This window comes from Nicotiana sylvestris, chromosome 12, assembly GCF_000393655.2.
Source record: "Nicotiana sylvestris chromosome 12, ASM39365v2, whole genome shotgun sequence".
Classification (NCBI taxonomy): Eukaryota; Viridiplantae; Streptophyta; class Magnoliopsida; order Solanales; family Solanaceae; genus Nicotiana; species Nicotiana sylvestris.
Window position 1 is genome coordinate 152,145,324 of NC_091068.1, and position 20,879 is coordinate 152,166,202.

General features: G+C 39.0%; 1 protein-coding gene and 1 non-coding gene across 2 annotated transcripts; one reads left to right on the forward strand and one right to left on the reverse strand.

The window, feature by feature from the left end:
* Positions 1-9,823: 9,823 nt before the first annotated feature.
* Positions 9,824-11,785, reverse strand: LOC104219248 (uncharacterized). The gene is made up of 2 exons (XM_009769896.2): positions 10,404-11,785; positions 9,824-10,361 (listed from the first exon to the last, which is right to left on the reverse strand). The coding sequence occupies exons 1-2, from the start codon at positions 11,783-11,785 to the stop codon at positions 9,824-9,826; spliced, it is 1,920 nt and encodes a 639-aa protein (XP_009768198.2).
* Positions 11,414-11,518, forward strand: LOC138884423 (small nucleolar RNA R71). Its single transcript, XR_011404617.1, has one exon. It is a non-coding gene; the product is annotated as a small nucleolar RNA R71 (small nucleolar RNA).
* Positions 11,786-20,879: the final 9,094 nt, after the last annotated feature.

Below are 20,879 nucleotides of genomic sequence, written 5' to 3' on the forward strand. Positions count from 1 at the left end.
ACTCAATTCTAATTAGTTATGTTCCTTTGTTTTGCCTTCTTCTGTCTCGCTCCTTTGTTCTGCTTTCTTAAGGTGTTTTGCCTTCTTCTGTTTTATTTTTTAAAATTATTTTTATGCATAATTTTTGATAAATTTAATATTTAAACAATTGAGGGTATTTTGGTAAACTTATCAGTTACAGTATAGTACGATACGGTCAAACCAAACATTAAAATATTATTTAACAATAACAAACAATACAATCTATCCAAACATTATATTTATAAAACGATACAATACAATACGATATGATACAATACAGTACATTATAAAACGATAAGGAACAATGATCCAAACAGAGTGTAAACTTTCAAACAATTGGAAATATTCTTTGGCGGGCACATATCAAGTTTCCAAATCAGGCTGAGTTTTATAAAATTATTATTTGTTTGGATTGTTTTAGTTGCAAAAGATTAGAAATATTCTTTTGAGTTATTATCTCAATTTTGATGGACTTTAGTGAAGATTAATTTATTTTGGTGGAACTACTTATTAAAATCCGAAGAGGTAGACAAAATACATACAATAACATAATTATATGCAAGTAGTATAAAGTTGTATGTTTTATTGGGTACGTATACAACAAAACTTTTATATGCAAATTGTATATAAGTTGTATGTTTTATTAGATATATATACAACAAAACTTTTATATGCAAATTGTATATAAGTGGTATGTTTTGATCAGATTATATACAAATAAAATTTCTTGGCACAAGTATGTAAGTTGTTCGGCAATCGTACTTATAAGAAAATAATCCTTATAATAAATTAATCTTAAAGTTTAGGTTTAAAATTATTATTATAATCCTAAATATAAGAAAAACAAATTAATGATAATCTTGTGCAATGTGAATCCGTTTTTAAAGAGAAATGTATAAGTAATATTAGAGTATGCGTGAAAAGTTACACAAAATTTGAAAGAAAAAGTACAAGTTCAAATTGATGAGTAATGAGCATATCGACCGATATTTACTATCATCACAAAGCGTATAGGGCTCAATATTACCTTCGAATAATGTGAAAGATGAGTATAACATTGATGAATAGCCAAAACCAATGCATTGCAATTTAATGAAAAAGAAGTTCTCTTCCTCTATGGATCCAACAATCTTTAGCACATAATTTGATACTGATAAGTTTAATATTCATGGAGAACACTTCCGGTAATTCTTCTTTTCAAACAGATGATAGAAAACATTTTGCTTTAGCAATTGGACAACATAAGATAAAAGACGATGATACAATTGTTTTTATCTGTAAAATATTCGTCGAATCACTTTGCTGATTTTGTATCATCAAGAAAAATCTAAAGAATCAACCTTAGGATTTGCTATGACCACATGAAGAGCGAAGAAACTTTCATCCAAATTATATTACTATAAACTTGAATTATGTAAAAAAAAAAATGATAGAACATGAAATTTAGTGACTGTTAAAAGTTAACTGTCAATTACACCATGTAACTAAGAAGTTAAATAGCAATACTCAATACTCAGCATTCTTAGCCCGAAAAAAATATGACTACAAAATAGAGTTTAATTTTTCTTAAATAGTAGATCATATCATAACAGGAACAAATACATGCGAAGAGATTTTTGAACCCAATCTATATTAATACATAACTTGAAGTTATAGCATTAAACTCAAGTTATAGCTTTGAGATTTTTGATGTTATAGTGTAACTTGAATTTACACTGAACTTCATCACATGCTAGCATCTACATCTAGCGTGAAAAAATAATAATTAGCAACAATGCTTTTCTAAGATATTCAATATTAATTATATCATACAAATCGTTCTGTGAAGACCCGACCAGTCGTCTCATGAGTTGCCACTTCATTTTCCCTATTTCTGCTTTGCTATGCTTTAATTATCCGTGTTGTATGGTATTCGGTTGGTCGGATCGAGTTCGGAAAGGATTTGGCAAGGTTTGAGACACTTAGTCTTTTAAGAGTGAGTTTAAGTTGAAAAGTCAATCAGATGTTGACTTATGTGTTAGAGGGCCCGGATGTGAGTTACGATGGTTCGTTTAGCTTCAGAAGGTGATTTGTGGCTTAGGAGCGCGATCAGAATGAATTTTGGAGGTCCGTAGTAGATTTAGGCTTAAATTGGCAAAGTTGATATTTTGGCGATTTCCGGTTGATAGGCGAAATTTTGATATAGGGGTCGGAATGGAATTCCGAGGGTTGCAGTAGTTTCGTTATGTCATTTGGGATGTGTGTGCAAAATTTCAGGTCATTCGGACGTGGTTTGGTTGGGTTTTGATCAAAAGCGTATTTTGGAAGATTTTAGAAACTTAGGCTTGGATCCGATGTGTTTTGAGTGATTTGATATTGTTTGAGGTGTTTTGATGATTGGAACAAGTTTGAATAAGGTTTTAGGATATGTTGGTGCTTTTGGTTGAGGTCCCGGGGACCTCGGGTGAGTTTCGGATGGTCAATCGGACCATTTTAGAGTTTGGAAGATTGCAGAAATGTTGTTCAACTGTTGCAGGGATTTTACCCTTCGCGTTCGCGAGTGGAGCCTCACATTCACGAAGAGGCAGTTGAGGAAGGCAAGAATTAAGCCTTCGCGTTCGCGAGAAGGGCTTCCCGTTCGCGGAGGGCTGGTAAGTGGTGCATCGCGTTCGCGAGAAGGTCTTCGCGACCGCGTAGAGGAAATTGGGTCAGATGGGTTCGAGGTCCAGTGTTCATCGCATTCGGGGATGAGTGAGCGCGCTTGCGAAGGTTAAGGTGGACGAAGCATCGCATTCGCGATGGTAATTACGCGTTCGCATAGAGGAAAAGTTGGTCAACGCGAGTTTGTGCTTCGCGAACGCGTGGGTTTGACCGCGTTCGCGAAGAAGGAAATATAGGCCTGGGCAGAATGTTTTTAAGTCGTCTTGTTCGCGATTTTGGGGCTTATTTCACCCATAGCTACTCGTTTTTGGAGTTTTTTGGAAGGAAATTGAAGAGGGATTCAAGGGGAATCTTTGGGAGGTAAGATTCTTGGAATAAAAACTCGATTCTATTGTGAATTACACCTAGAAAATCATGAAAACTAAGCCAAAAATTGAAGAACTAAAATTGGACTTTTGATTGGGGATTTGGAGGACGATTTGGGGTCGGATTGACATATATGAACTCGTGGGGAGATAAGGAATCTAATGATGTGAAAATTTTTGAGTTTCCAGAAGTGGGCTCGGGGCTCGGATTTTGCTAATTTCGGGATTTGTGCCCTTTATTGATTGTTTTCACTTGGGCTTTATTCCCTTAAATTATTTTGACATCATCGTTCTGATTTTGGATAGATTCGACGCGCGTGGAGGCCGATTCGAGGGGCAAAGGAGTCGCGAGCTAGAGATTTAGCCGGTTCGAGGTGAGTAACTATTGTAAATGATGCTCTGGGGGTTTGAAACCCCGGATTTGCATATCGTAGTGCTATATTGAGGTGAGGCACACGCTTGATGACGAGCGTGAGGTCGTGCACTATTGGGGATTGTGACTTGGTCTGTCCCGATTGATGATTTACCGCGTATTTAATTGAAAACTATTTGCTATCATCATTACTTGGGTTGAATGCCATATTTGGACCTAGTGCCAACTACTTGAACCCTTCGGGGATTTTAGTTGATATTTCCTCACCGTTTTGACTTCATACTTGAACTCAATCATGTTAGTTTCCACTGTTTTACTACTCAGCCATGTTTACTCAGTTTTAATACTTAAATGATATTTGGGCTGAGAAACACTGTTTTACTACTGCCCGAGAGGCTTATGATGATTTTTGACTGAGTAAGGTCGAGGGCCTACGTTGTGAGGAAACACTGATACTGATATGAGGCCGAGGGCCTGAGATATGTACGCCATAAGGTGGGTTGATTGATATGAGGCCAAGGGCCTAGTTGATGCCACTAGATGGCTTGATATTGCGTTTGGGCCGTAAGGGGACCCTCCAGGACTCTGCATACCCCCAGTAAGCGCGGGTACCCATTGTGATGAGAGATTGAGTCCGAGGGGCTGGTATTGTTCTGTGTGATTGCCCGAGGGGCTGGTACTGTTCTGAGATGTTGCCCGAGAGGTGGAATTGTTGATACTGTGCCCGAGGGGCGAACTTCTGTTTATTTGATTTACCTTAACTACCTGTCAATTACTTGTTTACTTGTTGAAAGAGGATTTTACTTGACTTTTCACTATCTTACTACTTTTAAATGGTTTTACTGCTTCATTATAGAATGCCTTGTGTCTTACGTGTTTTCTTACTTTCAGTCGTTATTTACTTTTGTTACTCACTGAGTTGGAGTCTTTACTCCCTTTACCCTTGTGTGCAGATTCAGGCGTTGCTGATCCCGCCAGTGCGAGTTGAGAGCTCTCGGCGGATATTCGGAGTTCATGAGGCAGCTACCTGACGTCCGCAGACCCGTGTTTCTCCCTCTTTATCATTTCTATCTCATATCAAACTTTTGTGCTAGTTGTAGACCTTTCAGACTTGTATTAGGTTTTATAGACGCTCATGACTAGTGACACCCCGATGAGGGCTGTTTTGGGTTGTACTTCCGCACTTTATTGACATTATCCGCTACTTAGTATTGCTATGTCATGTTTTAGACTGCTTTTATGTTATTTAACTGTTTAAAAAGTGAATTGGGTTTAATTGGCTAGCCTTGTCTTCACGAGAGGTGCCATCACGACCAGGTTCGGGTTTAAGGTCGTGACAAGTTGGTATCAGAGCCTAGGTTAGATAGGTCTCATGAGTCATGAGCAGGTTTAGTAGAGTCTCGCGGATCGGTACGGAGACGTCTATATTTATCCTCGAGAGGCTGCAAAATCTTTAGGAAAAATTTCACATTCTTGAATTCTTATCGTGCGTCCTTGTTTCAGCTTGAAAAGTAACTCTTTGAATTCCTTCCACACGTTCGTATGCGCGCATGAGCGCTCGGTATCGGATATGCATCGATGGCTTGGGATTCCCTAATCGAGGGGCTGTTGATACCCAATTTTTCTCTGTATATTTTTATATGCAAAATACTTTCAAAATAGTAGGTATATGCATATATAAGTATGTCCCAAGGTTTTACTATTTTTTCTCTTAATTTTTATAGACTTTTAAATTAATTTATTGCCCTATTTTATCAACAAAACCCAATAATTATCCCCAAAATTATCATTTTGGGTGATTCACTTATTGGATATATATATATATTAAAATATAGCTGGCATAATTTTTGCATATTTTTACAAATTTATTTATTATTTTTAAAGCTAAATTGCGTATAATTGCGATATTAGCCTATTTTAAGATTTAATTATTTTCATAATTATAAAATTGACTCTAGTATTTTTAATTTGATAATTACATATTATTAATCATTTTAGTACCTTTAATTCATTTCCAGAAATTATTTTACTATTTTTATAAAATAAATAAGGGAAAATGGCTATTTAAATGTTAGCCCCATTTATTTCAATTTTAGCCTTATTTGAACCTCCAATTGAACCCAATTTTAAACCCAATTACCCTGACACAATCCCTGTTTGAACCAACCCAAACCTGTTAAACCGCCCCACCTACTTAATTAATCCAGGCCGTTGATCAAAATGATTAACGGCCACCAAATACCCTTTCCTTTTTTAATCCCGACCTACCTCCTAACCCTAACCATTTCACAACCCTAGCCGCCTCTGAAACCCTGCACTCTCTCAAACTCTCTCGAGTCTTCTAAGAACCCTAGCCGACTCTCACCGCTTCCACCCTGAAAGCCACCGGAATTCATGGCTTCCAGGGCTATGGGAGTCTTATACCTACCTCTTATTACTCTTACACACCTGATCTCTGAAGATTCAAGGCCTGGCCTCGAAGGTTTGCACCCAGACCTCTGCCGATTCAATGTTCCAGAGTCATCGCCGGCCTTGCTCCGGCGTACCATGGTGTTTTGAGCCTGGTTCTGACCTCTCCGACTCAGATCGGTGACCTTTTCAAAGCCTTTCTCATTTCTAGGGTTCTTTTGAAACCCAAACCCTTCGAGGTTTTCTCCGATCTCTTTAGATCCGTTTGTGTATCTGTGCTATCTTTGAGTTTTCAATGGTGTTTTGAGTTTTCTAAAAATGCTTAAGTGTTTCTCTGACTTTCTTTTTCCTTTTCTTTTGTGTGTATTTGCCTCTACTGTGTTCTATGTTTTCCTTCTACCATGTATGTTCTTCTACTGTGCTTTCTATGTTCCGTTCTTGTATGTTCTTCTACTGTGCTTTCTATACTATGTTCTTGTATGCTTTTCTACTATGTCCTGCTATTTTCTTCTACTATGTTCTGGTATGTTTTGCCTACTGTATTTGTTGTTCCCAAACGCACACGTAAATATACGTGGTCGACAAGTAATATAATGATAAGTTAAGTGTCGAACCCACATAGACTTGTGTAAACTACTCACTAAATCACTAAAATTGTTATTCAATCCCGCTAAAATCAAAGTCCAATAATATGATTATATTATGCTACAATTCTAAATAATAACTAAGTTATCAAGTAACGAGTTGATTGTTGTGTATTCAGTAGAGACAAATATTCCAGAGTTGTGATCGATTCACCAATCGTATTGTGTTCTAATTAACTCTCTCTTTCATATAATTCACTCATGGTTGCTAATTAATCGATAAATGCTCTCATAACCTTCTCCTGAAGTACTACTCACCTATTCTCAATAGATAATGCCTATATTCCTATGAAATCAATCTATTAAGAACGCATTAAGATCACGATATTTAATTAAGCACGGTGACTAGGTATATTCCTATCCTAACCACAAATCCGCACCCCCCCTAAGGGTTAAGATCATGCTCTCTTCAATTCTTCTCTAATCTAAACATGGTTTTCCCAAGCATAACATAGATAGTAAATAGAACCTAACTGCTAGCCAGACAATTAAGCAATTAAATACAGAATTGAAGAAATAACCATATATTGGTGAATTATAATCAAGGTCAAGTCAACGTTAAACAACAATATTCATGGCAAAATCACAACCCCAGAACAATGGGTGTTTAGCCACTCATGATGTAATCAAACAATTGCATAAGTTTTGATTAATTGAAAAATACTAGAAAAGATGAAGAATTCTGAGATACTCTTGCTCCTCAATGTTTCTTGCGTGTCTTTTTGCTCCAAGGTGTGTCTCCCCCCTCAAAAAATAGGTTTAGTCTTGCTTTTATACGTGTTAGGTAGGTCTAGGGCCGAAATAACCTTGTCCTGGGTGAAATTGGAGAAATTTCACATCACCGGCGCCCTGGCTAGTGCCAGGCGCCCTCCACGGCGCCCCATAGTTTTGAGCTACTATTTTTGGCGCCACAGGTAGGGTTGTGGCGCCCAAATTCGCACATTGCCCGGTTTCGGTCGTTTTGGCCCAAATCTCGCGCGTTTCGCCCCCTAATTGCTCCCGAATTATTCTTACACATAAAAGCACTTTAAATTAATATAAATCATAGCATTTAACATCCCAAATTCATGAAACAAATGTAAAATATGAGGCGATATACATAGAAATATATATGCTTTAAGCTAAACATCAACACCCCACACTTAGACTCTTGCTCGTCCTCAAGCAATGAGACTATCTAATAAACCCCCCAACTACGTACAAGTATCAATTATAGAGGAGCACTTTAACTTTTAACCACACACTATACCCTTGACTATGATCAATACCGGCACACAAGCATGAACACACAAAAATTCACATTCTTTCCGTTTAAGCAAGCCCAAGTATAACCCTTCGATTCAATAATTTCCAATAACCTATTCGTCACCACCCAACCTCAACATTCGACTTGCAACCACTAAGCACCCTCAATTCATGCACTTACCCAACAAGAAAGTTTACAACATTACCAATCATTCATGAGATCATGTGCCCTCACCAACAAACAAAAGAGTGAATATAAATTGGTCCACACATTCAAATATGCTTTCGAATATAGATTAAGCAAATCACACAATTGAAAAAAATTCGCTCACCCTCACAAAGAATTCATATGCATCCTGTGGTCATGCCATAAGCTTACCCGTAGTGTATATCTCCACTAATTTAAGCTAGCCAAATCGAGGATCAATTAGGACTTTTAGGTTGTAATGTAGGCTAAGGGACGGGTAGGATATATTTAGAAATAGTGACTCACCCTCCTAAGCACTTTAATACACTACATTTACAATTCAAGCTCATATTCTTCTCAACCAATTCACTTGCCACATATAACATAGCCCTCTTTTCAATTAAGCACTTCTCTATTTTTCACTAGCACAAATCAATAAGAATTGGAGGTGTTTTATTTTCTACATACATTCACACTATCATTTTTCTTCTCTTTTTTTTTCACACACTCCATACAATAAAGTTCATCGGCTAGTGACCTTTGATTTCAACATTAGTGCACCAACGGGCCCTTCTATGGTTCCACTCAAAAGATACTCCCCAATCTCTAACCTTAATCCTTTTAGCGACTAAGTGTCTTAGAAGGTAAAGGTTCAATCAATATCAAATTAAGAATAGAATGGGGTATGGCTTGTAATGTGGGTTCCAAAAGAAAGGTCTGTAGGCTCAAAGGGGCTAGCAACGGAAAATTTTACTTTTATGTGACAAACACATCTATGATCAAGCACGAAAATGCCTACGTCATCTCCTAGATATAGCACAACTTACAATTTCGCCTCAATTAACACACGGGGCAAGTTCTAGACTACACAGGATAGCACAGAAAATCACCAATCCTCACACACACGTTGCACATGACTCAATCAAGACGGTTTTGTTCAACTCTCAAGTCAAGGAAGCACAATTAAATGAGAAATTTAAGCAACATTGCACTATGTGATATACAAGTCAAACAACTGAGAAACGGCGTCACAAAATAGGCTATTTACTTTACTTAGGCTTCACAAGTCAAACCAAATACACGGGAAAACAGAATGTATGTCATAGCCTAATGTGCCAGCATCATTCCATGTCAATGAGTATCTTAGAATGACTCAGTTTCTTCCTAAAATACTCCTAAAAAGAAATTAAAGTGCCCGGTTCGAGCTACATCCTTGGAAAAGAATCGGTGCCCAAAGAAAAACCAAGAAATACTACCTAGCTATTAAAAAAAAATCTTTTTGGTATTTTTAAATCGAACTTTAATCCCTCAAGAAAATTGTCCAAAAGATCCATCGTCGGAAAAAGTCCGAGCTTTTTCAACTTTTTTTTTAACCTAGACTATGTCTACTATGAGTTATAAAAGAAAAACAATTATACTCCAAAAAGTAGTTTCCTCACCCCACACTTATATTATGCATAGTCCTCGATGTATGATCATAGAGAAATATTAAAACAAGGGTGAGAAATACTCCCTGAGACCCTCTCAGACCTAGCTCGGACATGATCCTCAATATTAAGGGCTGGGACGACCCCACACTTAAGATCAAACATGCTCCTCAACTTCAACTTTGGGTACTCAGACTTCCCCTACTCTGCAAATAAAAACAACACAAAACTTGACACTAAAAAAAATTAATCAATAGATAAAAGATATACAGGTTGGGTTGCCTCCCAACAAGCGCCTTATTTATAGTCGTGGCACAACTCTGTTATTCTGCTCAGGCTGGGCACTTTCTATTCTTCTTTGTCCTATGAAGTCTAGCCTTTTTGCACGCTCTCGGAAGGTATCCTCTTTCATCTCTGGTTCTTTTCTCAATCATCTTAACACGCTCAGCTGGAAATACCACCTCCTTTAACTCAGTTGTCCCATCTGGATCACTATAAGTCACATAAGGACTCTACTTTATCCCCTTCGATTCTACCACAGTAATCATGCACAAGTCCTCATAATGCTTAGGAAGCTTAAGTGCCTTGTACACATTAAAAGTGACCTCCTCATCATCAACTCTCATTTTTAACTTCCCTGCTCTCACATCAATAATTGCTCCACCGGTAGCTAAGAATGGTCGACCTAAAATAATGGGCACTTCCTCATCTGCCTCGTAATCAAGAACAATAAAATCAGCAGGAAGAATAAACTTTCCCACTCGAACTAACACATCCTCAATAATTCCTTCAGGCATGACTAGTGACCTATCTACTAGCTGTAAAGTGATTGTAGTAGGTCTAAGCGCCCCCAATCCGAGTTGCTTGAACAAAGAGGATGGCATTAAATTTATACTAGCCCCTAAATCACACAAGGCTCTACCAACTTCTTGTTTTCCAAGAGACAAAGGAATTGTGAAACTCCCAAGATCCTTCAACTTAGGAGGATGTTTACTCTGAACTCTGGCACTGCACTCTTCAGTAAGTGCAACTGTTTCAAACTCTGCATGTCTTCATTTGTTTGCCACAATATCTCTAAGATACCTTGCATACTTAGGCACTTCCTGCAAAATTTCCACCAAAGGCAGATTCACACTCATTTGGCTCAAAATATCAAGGAATTTCTTGTACTTAGCATCATCTTTTTGCTTCTGTAGTCTTTGTGGAAATGGAGGTGGTGGCCTAGTCTCAATTACTGGCTTGGGTCCTTTATCATCTTTCTCATTCCCCTCAACTGGTGTGGGAGCTAATTCTTCTTCAGGATGATCTATATTCTTCTTTTTCTTTGGAACTTCTTCTAGTGCTCTTCCATTTCTCAAGGTAACTGTATTGACTTGAGCTTTAGGATTGGGCTCAGTATCACTTGGAAGAGCTCCAGCTGGTCTAGTGTTTTGAGCACTGGCAAGCTGTCCCATTTGACGCTCCAAATTTCTCATTGTTTCGGCGAGGGCTTGTTGTTCAACCATCACTTTCTTTAACATGTCTTCAAGGTGACTTGTAGGACTCACTTGTTGTTCAACCTGAGGTGGTCTATATTGCTGTTGAGGTATTTGAGGCCTGTATTGATTCTGAGGACCTTGGTTTCCACCCCAAGAGAAGTTTGGGTGGTTCCTCCAGTTGGGATTGTAAGTGTCCCCATACTGATTTGTTTGGCCTCGATTTGCATTACCCACAAAATATACAAACTCTGGATTTACTGGGCATAGATTGCTCATGTGACCCTCTCCACATACTTCACAAAATATTTGAACTTGTTGCACTGGTTGGGCTTGTTGCTTGTTAATGATCATGGTCATTTGATTGACTTGGTTGGTCAGCGTAGAGACCTGTGCTGACAATGCTGAGACAACATCCAATTCGAGAACCCCTGGTGATTTTTGTACTGTGTGTCTGCCCATCTCTCCTTGCCAATCCAGATTGCTCTTGGAGAATTTGTTCAATAATGCATATATCTCGTCAAAGCTTTTCTCCAACACTTGACCCCCAGCTGTAGCATCTACCACGATCTTTGTTTCAGAATGTAGCCCTTCTATGAATGTGTGAGATAACACTTCATTCGTTTGATTATGATGAGGACAGTCTCTGAGTAGCCTCTTGAACCTTTCCCAAGCTGAGTATAAAGATTCTCCTGCTTTTTGTTTGAAGGCAACTATCTCACTTCTGATCTTTGTAGTTTTGCCTGAAGGGAAGAATCTTGCCAGAAATTTTCTTGCCAAATCATTCCATGTTGTAATTGAATTAGTTGGTTCTACCTTTAGCCATCGCTTAGCCTCGCCCAATAGAGAGAATGGAAAAAGTGTGAGTCTCACATAATCTGGAGTGATCCCGTTAGTGATATAAGTATCACTAATCTCCAAGAAGTTCAGAATATGTTGTTGTGGATCCTCGTGTAGAAGACCTATAAATTGCCCATTTGCATGAAGTAACTGGATCATGCTCTGTTTCAGCTCAAAGTGCCCAATGATTCTAGGCTTCACTATGCTGGAGGTAACATTAGCAATACTGGGAATTGGTACCTCCTAAACAGCCATATGTTGCTCCTCTGCCATGTTCATAGGAAATTGAATGAGTGCTTGAATATTATTTGTATCCCTTGCTTCCCTCAACCTCCAGTGAAATGTTTTCTCAGGTTCGGGGTCAAAGCCGTTGAGTTTGTCCTGGCTTCTGACCCTACGCATTCAATCAAAGTTTTCGAGATTATAGCAACAATCAAGTAACGTTAGACTAGACAAAATAAACAATTAAAGCAAAAACTAGAAAGTAGTTTATATTCAAGTCCTTGGCAACGACGCCAAAAAACTTGTTGCTCCCAAATGCACACGCAAGTATACGTGGTCGACAAGTAATATAATGATAAGTTGAGTGTCGAACCTATAGAGACTTGTGTAAACTACTCACTAAATCACTAAAATTGTTATTCAATCCAGCTAAAATCAAAGTCCAATAATATGATTATATTATACTACAATTCTAAATAATAACTAAGTTATCAAGTAACGAGTTGATTGTTGCGTATTCAATAGAGACAAATATTCCAGGTTTGTGATCGATTCACCAATCGTATTGTGTTCTAATTAACTCTCCCTTTCATATAATTCACTCATGGTTGCTAATTAATCAATAAATGCTCTCATAGCCTTCTCCCGAAGTACTACTCACCTATTCTCAATAGATTAATGCCTATATTCCTATGAAATCAATCTATTAAGAACGCATTAAGATCACGATATTTAATTAAGCACGGTGACTAGGTATATTCCTATCCTAACCACAAATCCGCTCCCCCTAAGGGTTAAGATCATGCTCTCTTCAATTCTTCTCTAATCTAAATATGGATTTCCCAAGCATAGCATAGATAGTAAATAGAACCTAACTGCTGGCCAGACAATTAAGCAATTAAACACAGAATTGAAGAAACAACCATATATTGGTGAATTATAATCAAGGTCAAGTCAACATTAAACAACAATATTCATGGCTAAATCACAACCCTAGAACAATGGGTGTTTAGCCACTCATGATGTAATCAAACAATTGCATAAGTTTTGATTAATTGAAAAATACTAGAAAAGATGAAGAATTCTGAGATGTTCTTGCTCCTCAATGTTTCTTGCGTGTCTTTTTGCTCCAAGGTGCATCTCCCCCCTCAAAAATAGGTTTAGTCTTGCTTTTATACGTGTTGGGTAGGTCTAGGGCCGCACATTGCCCGGTTTCGTTCGTTTTGGCTCAAATCTCGCGCGTTTCGGCCCCCAATTGCTCCCGAATCATTACTACACATAAAAACACTTCAAATTAATATAAATCATAGCATTTAACATCCCAAATTCACGAAACAAATGTAAAATATGAAGCGATATACATAGAAATATATATGCTTTAAGCTAAACATCAGTATTCTTCTACCGTATTCTTAAGTGTTCTTACTATTTTTCTTCTATTGAACTTTGTTTAAGTTTCTTTTAAAAGGATCTTCTTAATCATGCTTTCTTCTACTGTTCTTATTAGTCTTTTCTCATCATGTTTCGAATTAGTTTCTTTACTTTGTTTGCCTTGAACCCCTCTACTGTATTTACATGTTATTCATGAGTTCTGTTGCTGGAAGAAGCATGTTAGAAGTTTCAGTTCTTTTCTGAAACCTCTAAACATGTTTCGACTCAACTACTTGCCTCCTCATCTCTGTACTTGATTCAAGGAGAAAACCCTAGAATTTGGGGGGTTCTGCCGAGGTTTGATTAAACTAGGGTTTTATTTTAGAACCCTTAACTCTTTCAGACTGACTTTGAGTCTCTGAACTGAGTTTGGACATCTTTGTTTTCATATAATGCTGAACTTTTTGCTAAACTCTTCTACACTGAATTTTTCTATTGATTTACACGACAGTCTTCTTTCATGCTCACATGCTCCTTATATATGATGAATTTTCCTCTAAATGGTTTTTAAATTTGCAATTAGTGCAAACTTCCTTCTGAATATGGCTTGATTGATTTCTTTCCATTGTTTGCTGATTCTCCCTGTTACTCGGCCTAAGTTAAAACCCTTCTTCATTTTTTGACTCGGTTCATTCATGCAAAATCTCAGACTTTTTTGATTTACTGTTTGTTAATTGATTTGCTTACCTTATTTGCGCAAACCGTGTATTTCAAAACCTTGTCCTTAAATAACTTTTTATGTATTTGCCCCTGATTGCATGTTGTGCACAAAGTTCTTACTTAATTTCTTTCCTTAAATGGTTTTCACCCGTTTGAATCAGAATCCCTTTATTAAGGGAAGCCTTATGTAATTGATTGACAATCAGTTCCTTAACTGTTTTTCTTGCCTTATTTCTGCCTGATTTTTACACTATAAAAGGTACGACCCTCTTTACACACTACAACATCAGAATCCTTCTGAACTCATACTCTCTCATAATAATATTCTCTTCTTGACTGCACTGTGGCCTGTTTTACAAGACTTACTGCTTTCCTTTACTTGTTTCCCTGAAATCTGGTATGTCCTGATTTAATTCTTAGCACCATAACAATGTGTAGTTACTACTTTCGTATCTATGTTCATCGGCTATTTTTGTATATCTCAGCACTTAAATTAGCATGCTGATTTCCTTATGTGTGTTTTATTATGAACCCTAATTCCTCTATCACCACTATGTGAGTGGTGACTTGAGGCATGGCAATGTAAGTTGTTGTCCATGAATTATGTTTGAACCACTGGGGTCTTGACCTCTAAGCAAATAGGCCAGAAGGTGTGACAGCATCTCCCGTTGCTGGGTATGCCCTTTAGCCCGCTTTTCTGTTACCTCTTGTAACTTCCCATTCCCCTATACCCTTATGTGTAATGATGTGAGATGATTCCCTTTTCCCCTTTCAGAATCCTACTTCTGCACTTGCACTCTCTCTTAGTCCCTAAGTTCTGCCCTCCTCTTGTGAGCCTTGCCTTGGGACCTCGAGCTCCCTCTGAATTTGGACACCTGAGGGCTGGCCCTTCCACACTACACTATGGCTTAATCCGTAATACATTTGGGTGTAAGCACTGTCCGGAGTTCATATGAGACTCTTAGGGAACTCTGACACACCCCAAATAGGAGAAAGACTTTGAAATATGATCTCTTAGAGTTGATTTACTTCATACTTCAGACAAGAAGTCTGAATCAGGCTCTCCTTGGTTGTATTTTTTTAATTTATGATGTATTTTTCCTTTACTTTACCTTTTCTGGGTTGTAATAATTTTGTAATAAAACTCTCGGGAATGGTCAGTGATAAGGGAGGGTAACTATGTATGCAAAAGAGGTAGATAACCATGTCTATAGTTTATTTCTGAACTTCTGCATAGCATATAGATATCCTGCCTATAGGAATTTTTGAATTTCTGCACATCATGTAGATATCCTGCCTATAGGTTCTTTCTGAATCTTGCATATGCATTCCTCATCAGGCAAACATGTTCGTAGGTCTTAAATAATCAATTGCAATTAGATATCATGTTCATAGGCTTTAAACGAAATTCAGCATCTAGATGTCATGCCTATAAGGTTTTTGCATTTTTTACTACATTTATAAAAGTGTCCAATATCAACAACACATAGAAAGCATGCCTATAGGAGCCTTAATCGAATTTGAATCATTTCACTCGCTTATAGGTCTAAAACTAGTAACAATGACGCATGCTCTTTTGCTAAAACCCGCCTTTCTTTAATAACAGACGATTTTCTTAAATCAGTATGTATTCATTTTTGTTTCTGGAATCAGTAGATATCATGCCTATAGGGGTCTTCATTTAACACTTAGGCAAGCCATAAGGTGAAAGTTTATAAACTGAATCAGATTTTATATGCTACAACCAGCAGGCAGGCCTGACTCGGGCTTCTTATCTGAACTATGTAATAAAACAGACTGTCTCGATCCTTTAAGTTTAATCAGACCCTAAACAATATGTGTAAGTCATGCTAACTACTTGCTTTTCTCTGCTTAAAGGAGGTTTGTTTGAGCCTTTTCATTTGTTTATATGCTTCCCCATACTAGCCATACGTGTTTTGATTGTCGCCTTAGTATTTTACTTTTTGAAACCACAAATAATCCCAATACCTCCTCCCTTTAGGATTAGTAGTCCCAAGAGCCTCCGGGGCTGATAAGATGGGGACGGATAATAGCATGCAATAAGTAAGCGAGACCATTCCACGCTTTAATACCTCAACGGGGTGGGAAATGGTAGATATGGATATGATGACCACACGATAACATCTCGTGTAGCCCCTCATTGAGGAGTGATTACCGGATGTTGTGTGGGGTGATCCATATTATTAACAAACCTATGACCCCCTTTCCCTTTGTTTTCTTTGTTTCTTTTAAATCTTTTTAAACCATTTCTTTTAAGAAAATCAACTCTTTTTAGTTCTTTTTTCTTACTTTTGTTGATTTGTAGCCATTACGTGAAAATACCCTCTTATTTGAAGTCTTTATTTGTCTATATGTTATTTGCACTTAAGTCATAGCAATAGCTTGGCCGGGAACCACACTAGTGGATCCTGAGGGGTGCCTAACATCTTTCCCTTAGGATAATTTCAAGCCCTTACCCAATCTCTGGTTGTTCAAACCAAACCTTTCTTAGTGTCCTAATGCACTTAAATCATTAGGTGGCGACTCTTCAATTCAAACCCAATTCCCGAAAGGGAACGAGTTATCTCCCAAATGTCACAAACCCAATTTTTGCGAGAAAAAGGGAGACGCGACAGCGTGGTGACTCTGCTGGGGATATATTTTAGGCTTCTACCATTTCAACCTATTACTGTGACTTTACATTTCTTATGTGCCTTATTTGTTTAATACCTTTAAGCATTCAATTCCCTCTTCTACTGCAGAAAACTAACTTGTCTTTTGTTTTTTCCCTTGTTTCTTTCACTGCTTTCCTTTACTGCACTCCTTTATTATTGTTTTAAATTATTGCAATTATTACTTTATGAACGTGCAAATATGTGACAACTTGTTTTAATTATTGCATATGCATGTTTCCAACATCATATTTCACTCGTGCCAAACAAATACCATAGCAATGCTTATAATGAGTGGTTGCGCTCTTCCGATATTATCACCCTTTAAATCCGGCAAAGGCGTATTTGTGGTAAAACCAGTCGATCAATGGTGTAGTCGACGGTTTCGTGTCTTTTCCTCTTGAGTTGTCCGCTCGATGGTACCATTCTAAAACCTCATAGAAACCTTACTCTATTTAAACTGTGCATGCATCATGGTCAAACCTAGCTGAGTCAGTTATGTTGTCCGCATAATGACTCTTTAAGATAGTCTTGTCCAAAGTCCACTGGGTTTCCCAAAAACCCAAACGGACACTATCACGTTTTGTACATTTATTTGGAGAACTAAATGTTTTTATGCCAATTATTGGTATTTAATAGTCGAGTCTGGTGGGGGTAAGGGCCTAACCCTTTTGTCTTGCAGAAACATGAGGAGGCACGAAGTCCCCAGATTCGGCATGGTCACAAACATCCACCCAAGGTTGCTAAGCTGGTGGGAGGATCTTCATTCCAGTGATCAGACTCTTGTCCAGAAATACCTAGGAAATCTACCTTCCCTCCTGGAGGTCCAACCCAACAACAAAATCATAGAAGATGCTACTCTATTCTGGGATTGTGATAGGTCTGTGTTTCGCTTCGGAGAGATTGAGATGACACCCCTGCTAGAGGAAATAGGAGGATTGACTGGTATATCATGGGAGACCCCGGGTTTGTTAATGCCGGAAAATTGCAAGGGTAGAGGTTTTCTCAAAATGATGGGCCTAAAGAAGAATCCAGACTTGACATGTTTGAAGAAGTCCTACATTCCCTTTGATTATTTGTACGAGAGGTACGATCACAGCAAATCCTACCGTACATATCCGGATGAGTTTGCTCTTACATCGTTGGGGCATATTCACCGAAGGGTCTTTGTCTTCATGTTCTACTTCTTGGGGATGATAGTGTTTCCAATGAAGAAAGCAAGGATCCACACCAGGCTAGCCATGGTCACCAAAACTTTGATGGAGGTAATTGATGGACAACCATTTAGCATAGTGCCCATGATCATTGCAGAGATATACCGAGCCTTGGAAATGTGTCAACAAGAAGCCCCACACTTCGAGGGCTGCAACTTGCTACTCCGGCTCTAGCTCATGGAGCATCTTCAAAGGGGTGAATATCGACAAGAGATTCAACGTAGAGACTGGGATGATCATATAGCCTTCCATCAACCAAGGCGAATTAACTACATGCCCAACATGTTTGCTCAGCCAGAAGATGACAAGGGGTGGGTGGAACTGTTTGAAATCTAACTGAGGATCAAATACAATAGATGTTCGAGTGGTTCCCTACTGAAGAGTTCATCGCCCGATCCAGGGACGCGCCATTTCTGATATTGTTCGGTTTGAGAGGAACCTACCCTTATATCCCTCTCCGAGTTATAAGACAGGCTGGTAGGAAGTGTGGGATGAGTCACTTCCGGGTTGACTTCCAGGCTGGTAGGAACCTACCCTTATGTACCATTTCAAGATATTGAGATGTCACTTTCGGGTTGACTTCCAAGCTGATGACAGTCTTTATAAGTGCCAAGCTCAGCATATGTGGCATTGCAAGATCATCATGGGAAGAGATACTATCGAACTAGGCAGATACTATGCTGGCTGCACCCCATACTGTTCAGGCTGGCTGGAGCATAATCACAATGGTCTGGGCCAACCCGGGTTTGTTCGAGGTCACAGAATCATCGATGAAAGGGCTGAAGCATAGGTCAAATACAACCAACTACGCAAGAGGATGTGGGAATGTGAAAACGAGCACCGTGAGATTCAATATGCCCACCAAAAACTGATTGAAGAGTGGAAATACATGGATGTCAGTGCCAACAAGCGATTAGGATACCTGGAACGAGGTTTAGTGGAGCTAGAAAGGAAGTTTCTCAAGAGGATCGAGGACTGCCAGAATGTTGAAGGAAACGAGGGTGGACACCTAGCCAGAGCCTACCTGCTGCTGGGACTTCGCGAGCTGGTGAAGTTGTTCGATGGAGCCAAAGATATCGAGTCTGGGGAAGGTCCTTCTGGGACAAATAGATAGGAGTTTTCTTTTACTTTATGAAATGTAATAAGGCCAATGGTCACTAGTGACATTTTATTCCTTGTTATTTAGTATCGTTTTGGGATTCGTCTACTTTTATCAATAAAATGAGGCATTTAGCATTCTAAGTTCTCTAAATTAATTTGTCGCTAGGCCTACCTCGGGCACAACGATGCTCCCAAATTAGGACGTGATTTACATTCTTGCACTATGTGTTTAAATATCGCAACACTTTCTTATAATCCCCACTGACTTGTTACCTTTTTGTTTTTACTTTTTTATTTACTCCCCTACCCAAAGGTTAGTTCGTGCACTCTGGCATCGTCATCATATTCCACAAGATCAAAGGGCCCTCCACCCACTCCTCCTCCTAGTCCTATTAGAAGCAGGAACAAAGGAAAGATGGAAGATTTGAACAACATCAGAAAGGAAAACTCAACTGAACGGGTAGAGGTCACTCATGGTGCTCAGGTCTCCAAAGAAAGTGCGTCCTAACTCGAGCAGAAACTGTTGAAATTTCAGGAGGAACTTGATCAAGTTTGGAATCTGGCAAACTTATCATTTTCCCTCACCACTCCAGATATCAATTTTCCAAACGCTCAGAACCCCACGCCTCCACAAAACCATCCCGCTCCTCACCACCACTACAATACTTTCCACACTCCACTACTCATCCTAGAACCTCTGAATTCCACAAATGACCATTTCCATGCCCACCATAACACCCCCATATATGTGGAAACCATGCCACCCTCCACCCAACCTGTCTCAAGCACACCCAAGTCTGATGATAAAGACTCACTCATCAGGAACCTAGCTGCAGAACTCAAGAAATTGACTAGTCGAATTCAGGGTATCGAAGGAAGTAAGGTGATTGAAGGGTTGAACTACGAAGATCTTTTCATACAACCGGATGTCGAACTGCCCGAGGGGTACAAACCTCCTAAGTTCGAGATGTTTGATGGTTCAGGGGATCCGAGAGTCCACTTGAGAACATACTGCGACAAGTTGGTCGGAGTAGGGAAAGACGAAAGGATTCGCATGAAGCTTTTCATGAGAAGTCTGAAGGGAGATGCTCTGTCTTGGTACATTAGCCAAGACCCAAAGAAATGGTCGAACTGGGTGAGTATGGCGTTCGACTTTATGGAGAGGTTCAGGTTCAACACAGAAAATGTACCAGATGTGTTCTACATTCAGAACTTAAAGAAGAAGCCCACAGAAACATTCCGCGAGTATGCCACACGCTAGAGATCAGAAGTTGCTAAGGTCAGACCTACTTTAGAAGAAGAACAAATGAACAAGTTTTTCGTCCGGGCTCAAGACCCGCAATACTATGAAAGGCTGATGTTGATTGAGAGCCAGAAATTTTCCGACATCATCAAGCTAGGGGAAAGGATCGAGGAAAGCATCAAAAGTGGATGGTTACAAACTTTGAATCTTTGCAAGCTACCAATAAGGCTTTACAGTATGGTGGTACGTCCAAAAAAAAGGGACGTAGGTGCCGTAATGGTTGCACAAAGAGACAAATCCCCTATCAAATACCAAGCCTATCCGATACCTCCACTTACATATCAGCCTACCCCGAATTACCAAGAACCCTCACCCTCTTACCAAGCTTCATCACCTACTTACCAATCACCCCACCTCCTACATATCAACCTACTTCACCCAGATATTCCCAACCAGCACATGTATACCAAGCCTATAATGCTCAGTCATCCCACTATCAATCACCTCTCACACGTCAAAACTTTCCTAGACCTCGACCAAATTTCGACCGCAGACCCCCCAAACAGTATACCGCCATTGCTGAACTGATTGACTAGTTGTACGAAAGGCTCAAAGCTATTGGTTATGTCACCCCTATCCCTGCTATAACCCCTAAAAACCCCTCTCATTGGGTCAATCCAAATAAATCCTGTGCATACCATTCCAGCATG

Coding starts and splice junctions, on each gene's coding strand:
- LOC104219248 (XM_009769896.2), bottom strand. CDS start 11,785: ATGATCCAGTTACTTCATGCAAATGGGCAATTTATAGGTCTTCTACAC. Junction 10,362..10,403: donor ATTTTGCAGGAAGTGCCTAA/GTATGCAAGGTA, acceptor AAACAAATGAAG/ACATGCAGAGTTTGAAACAG.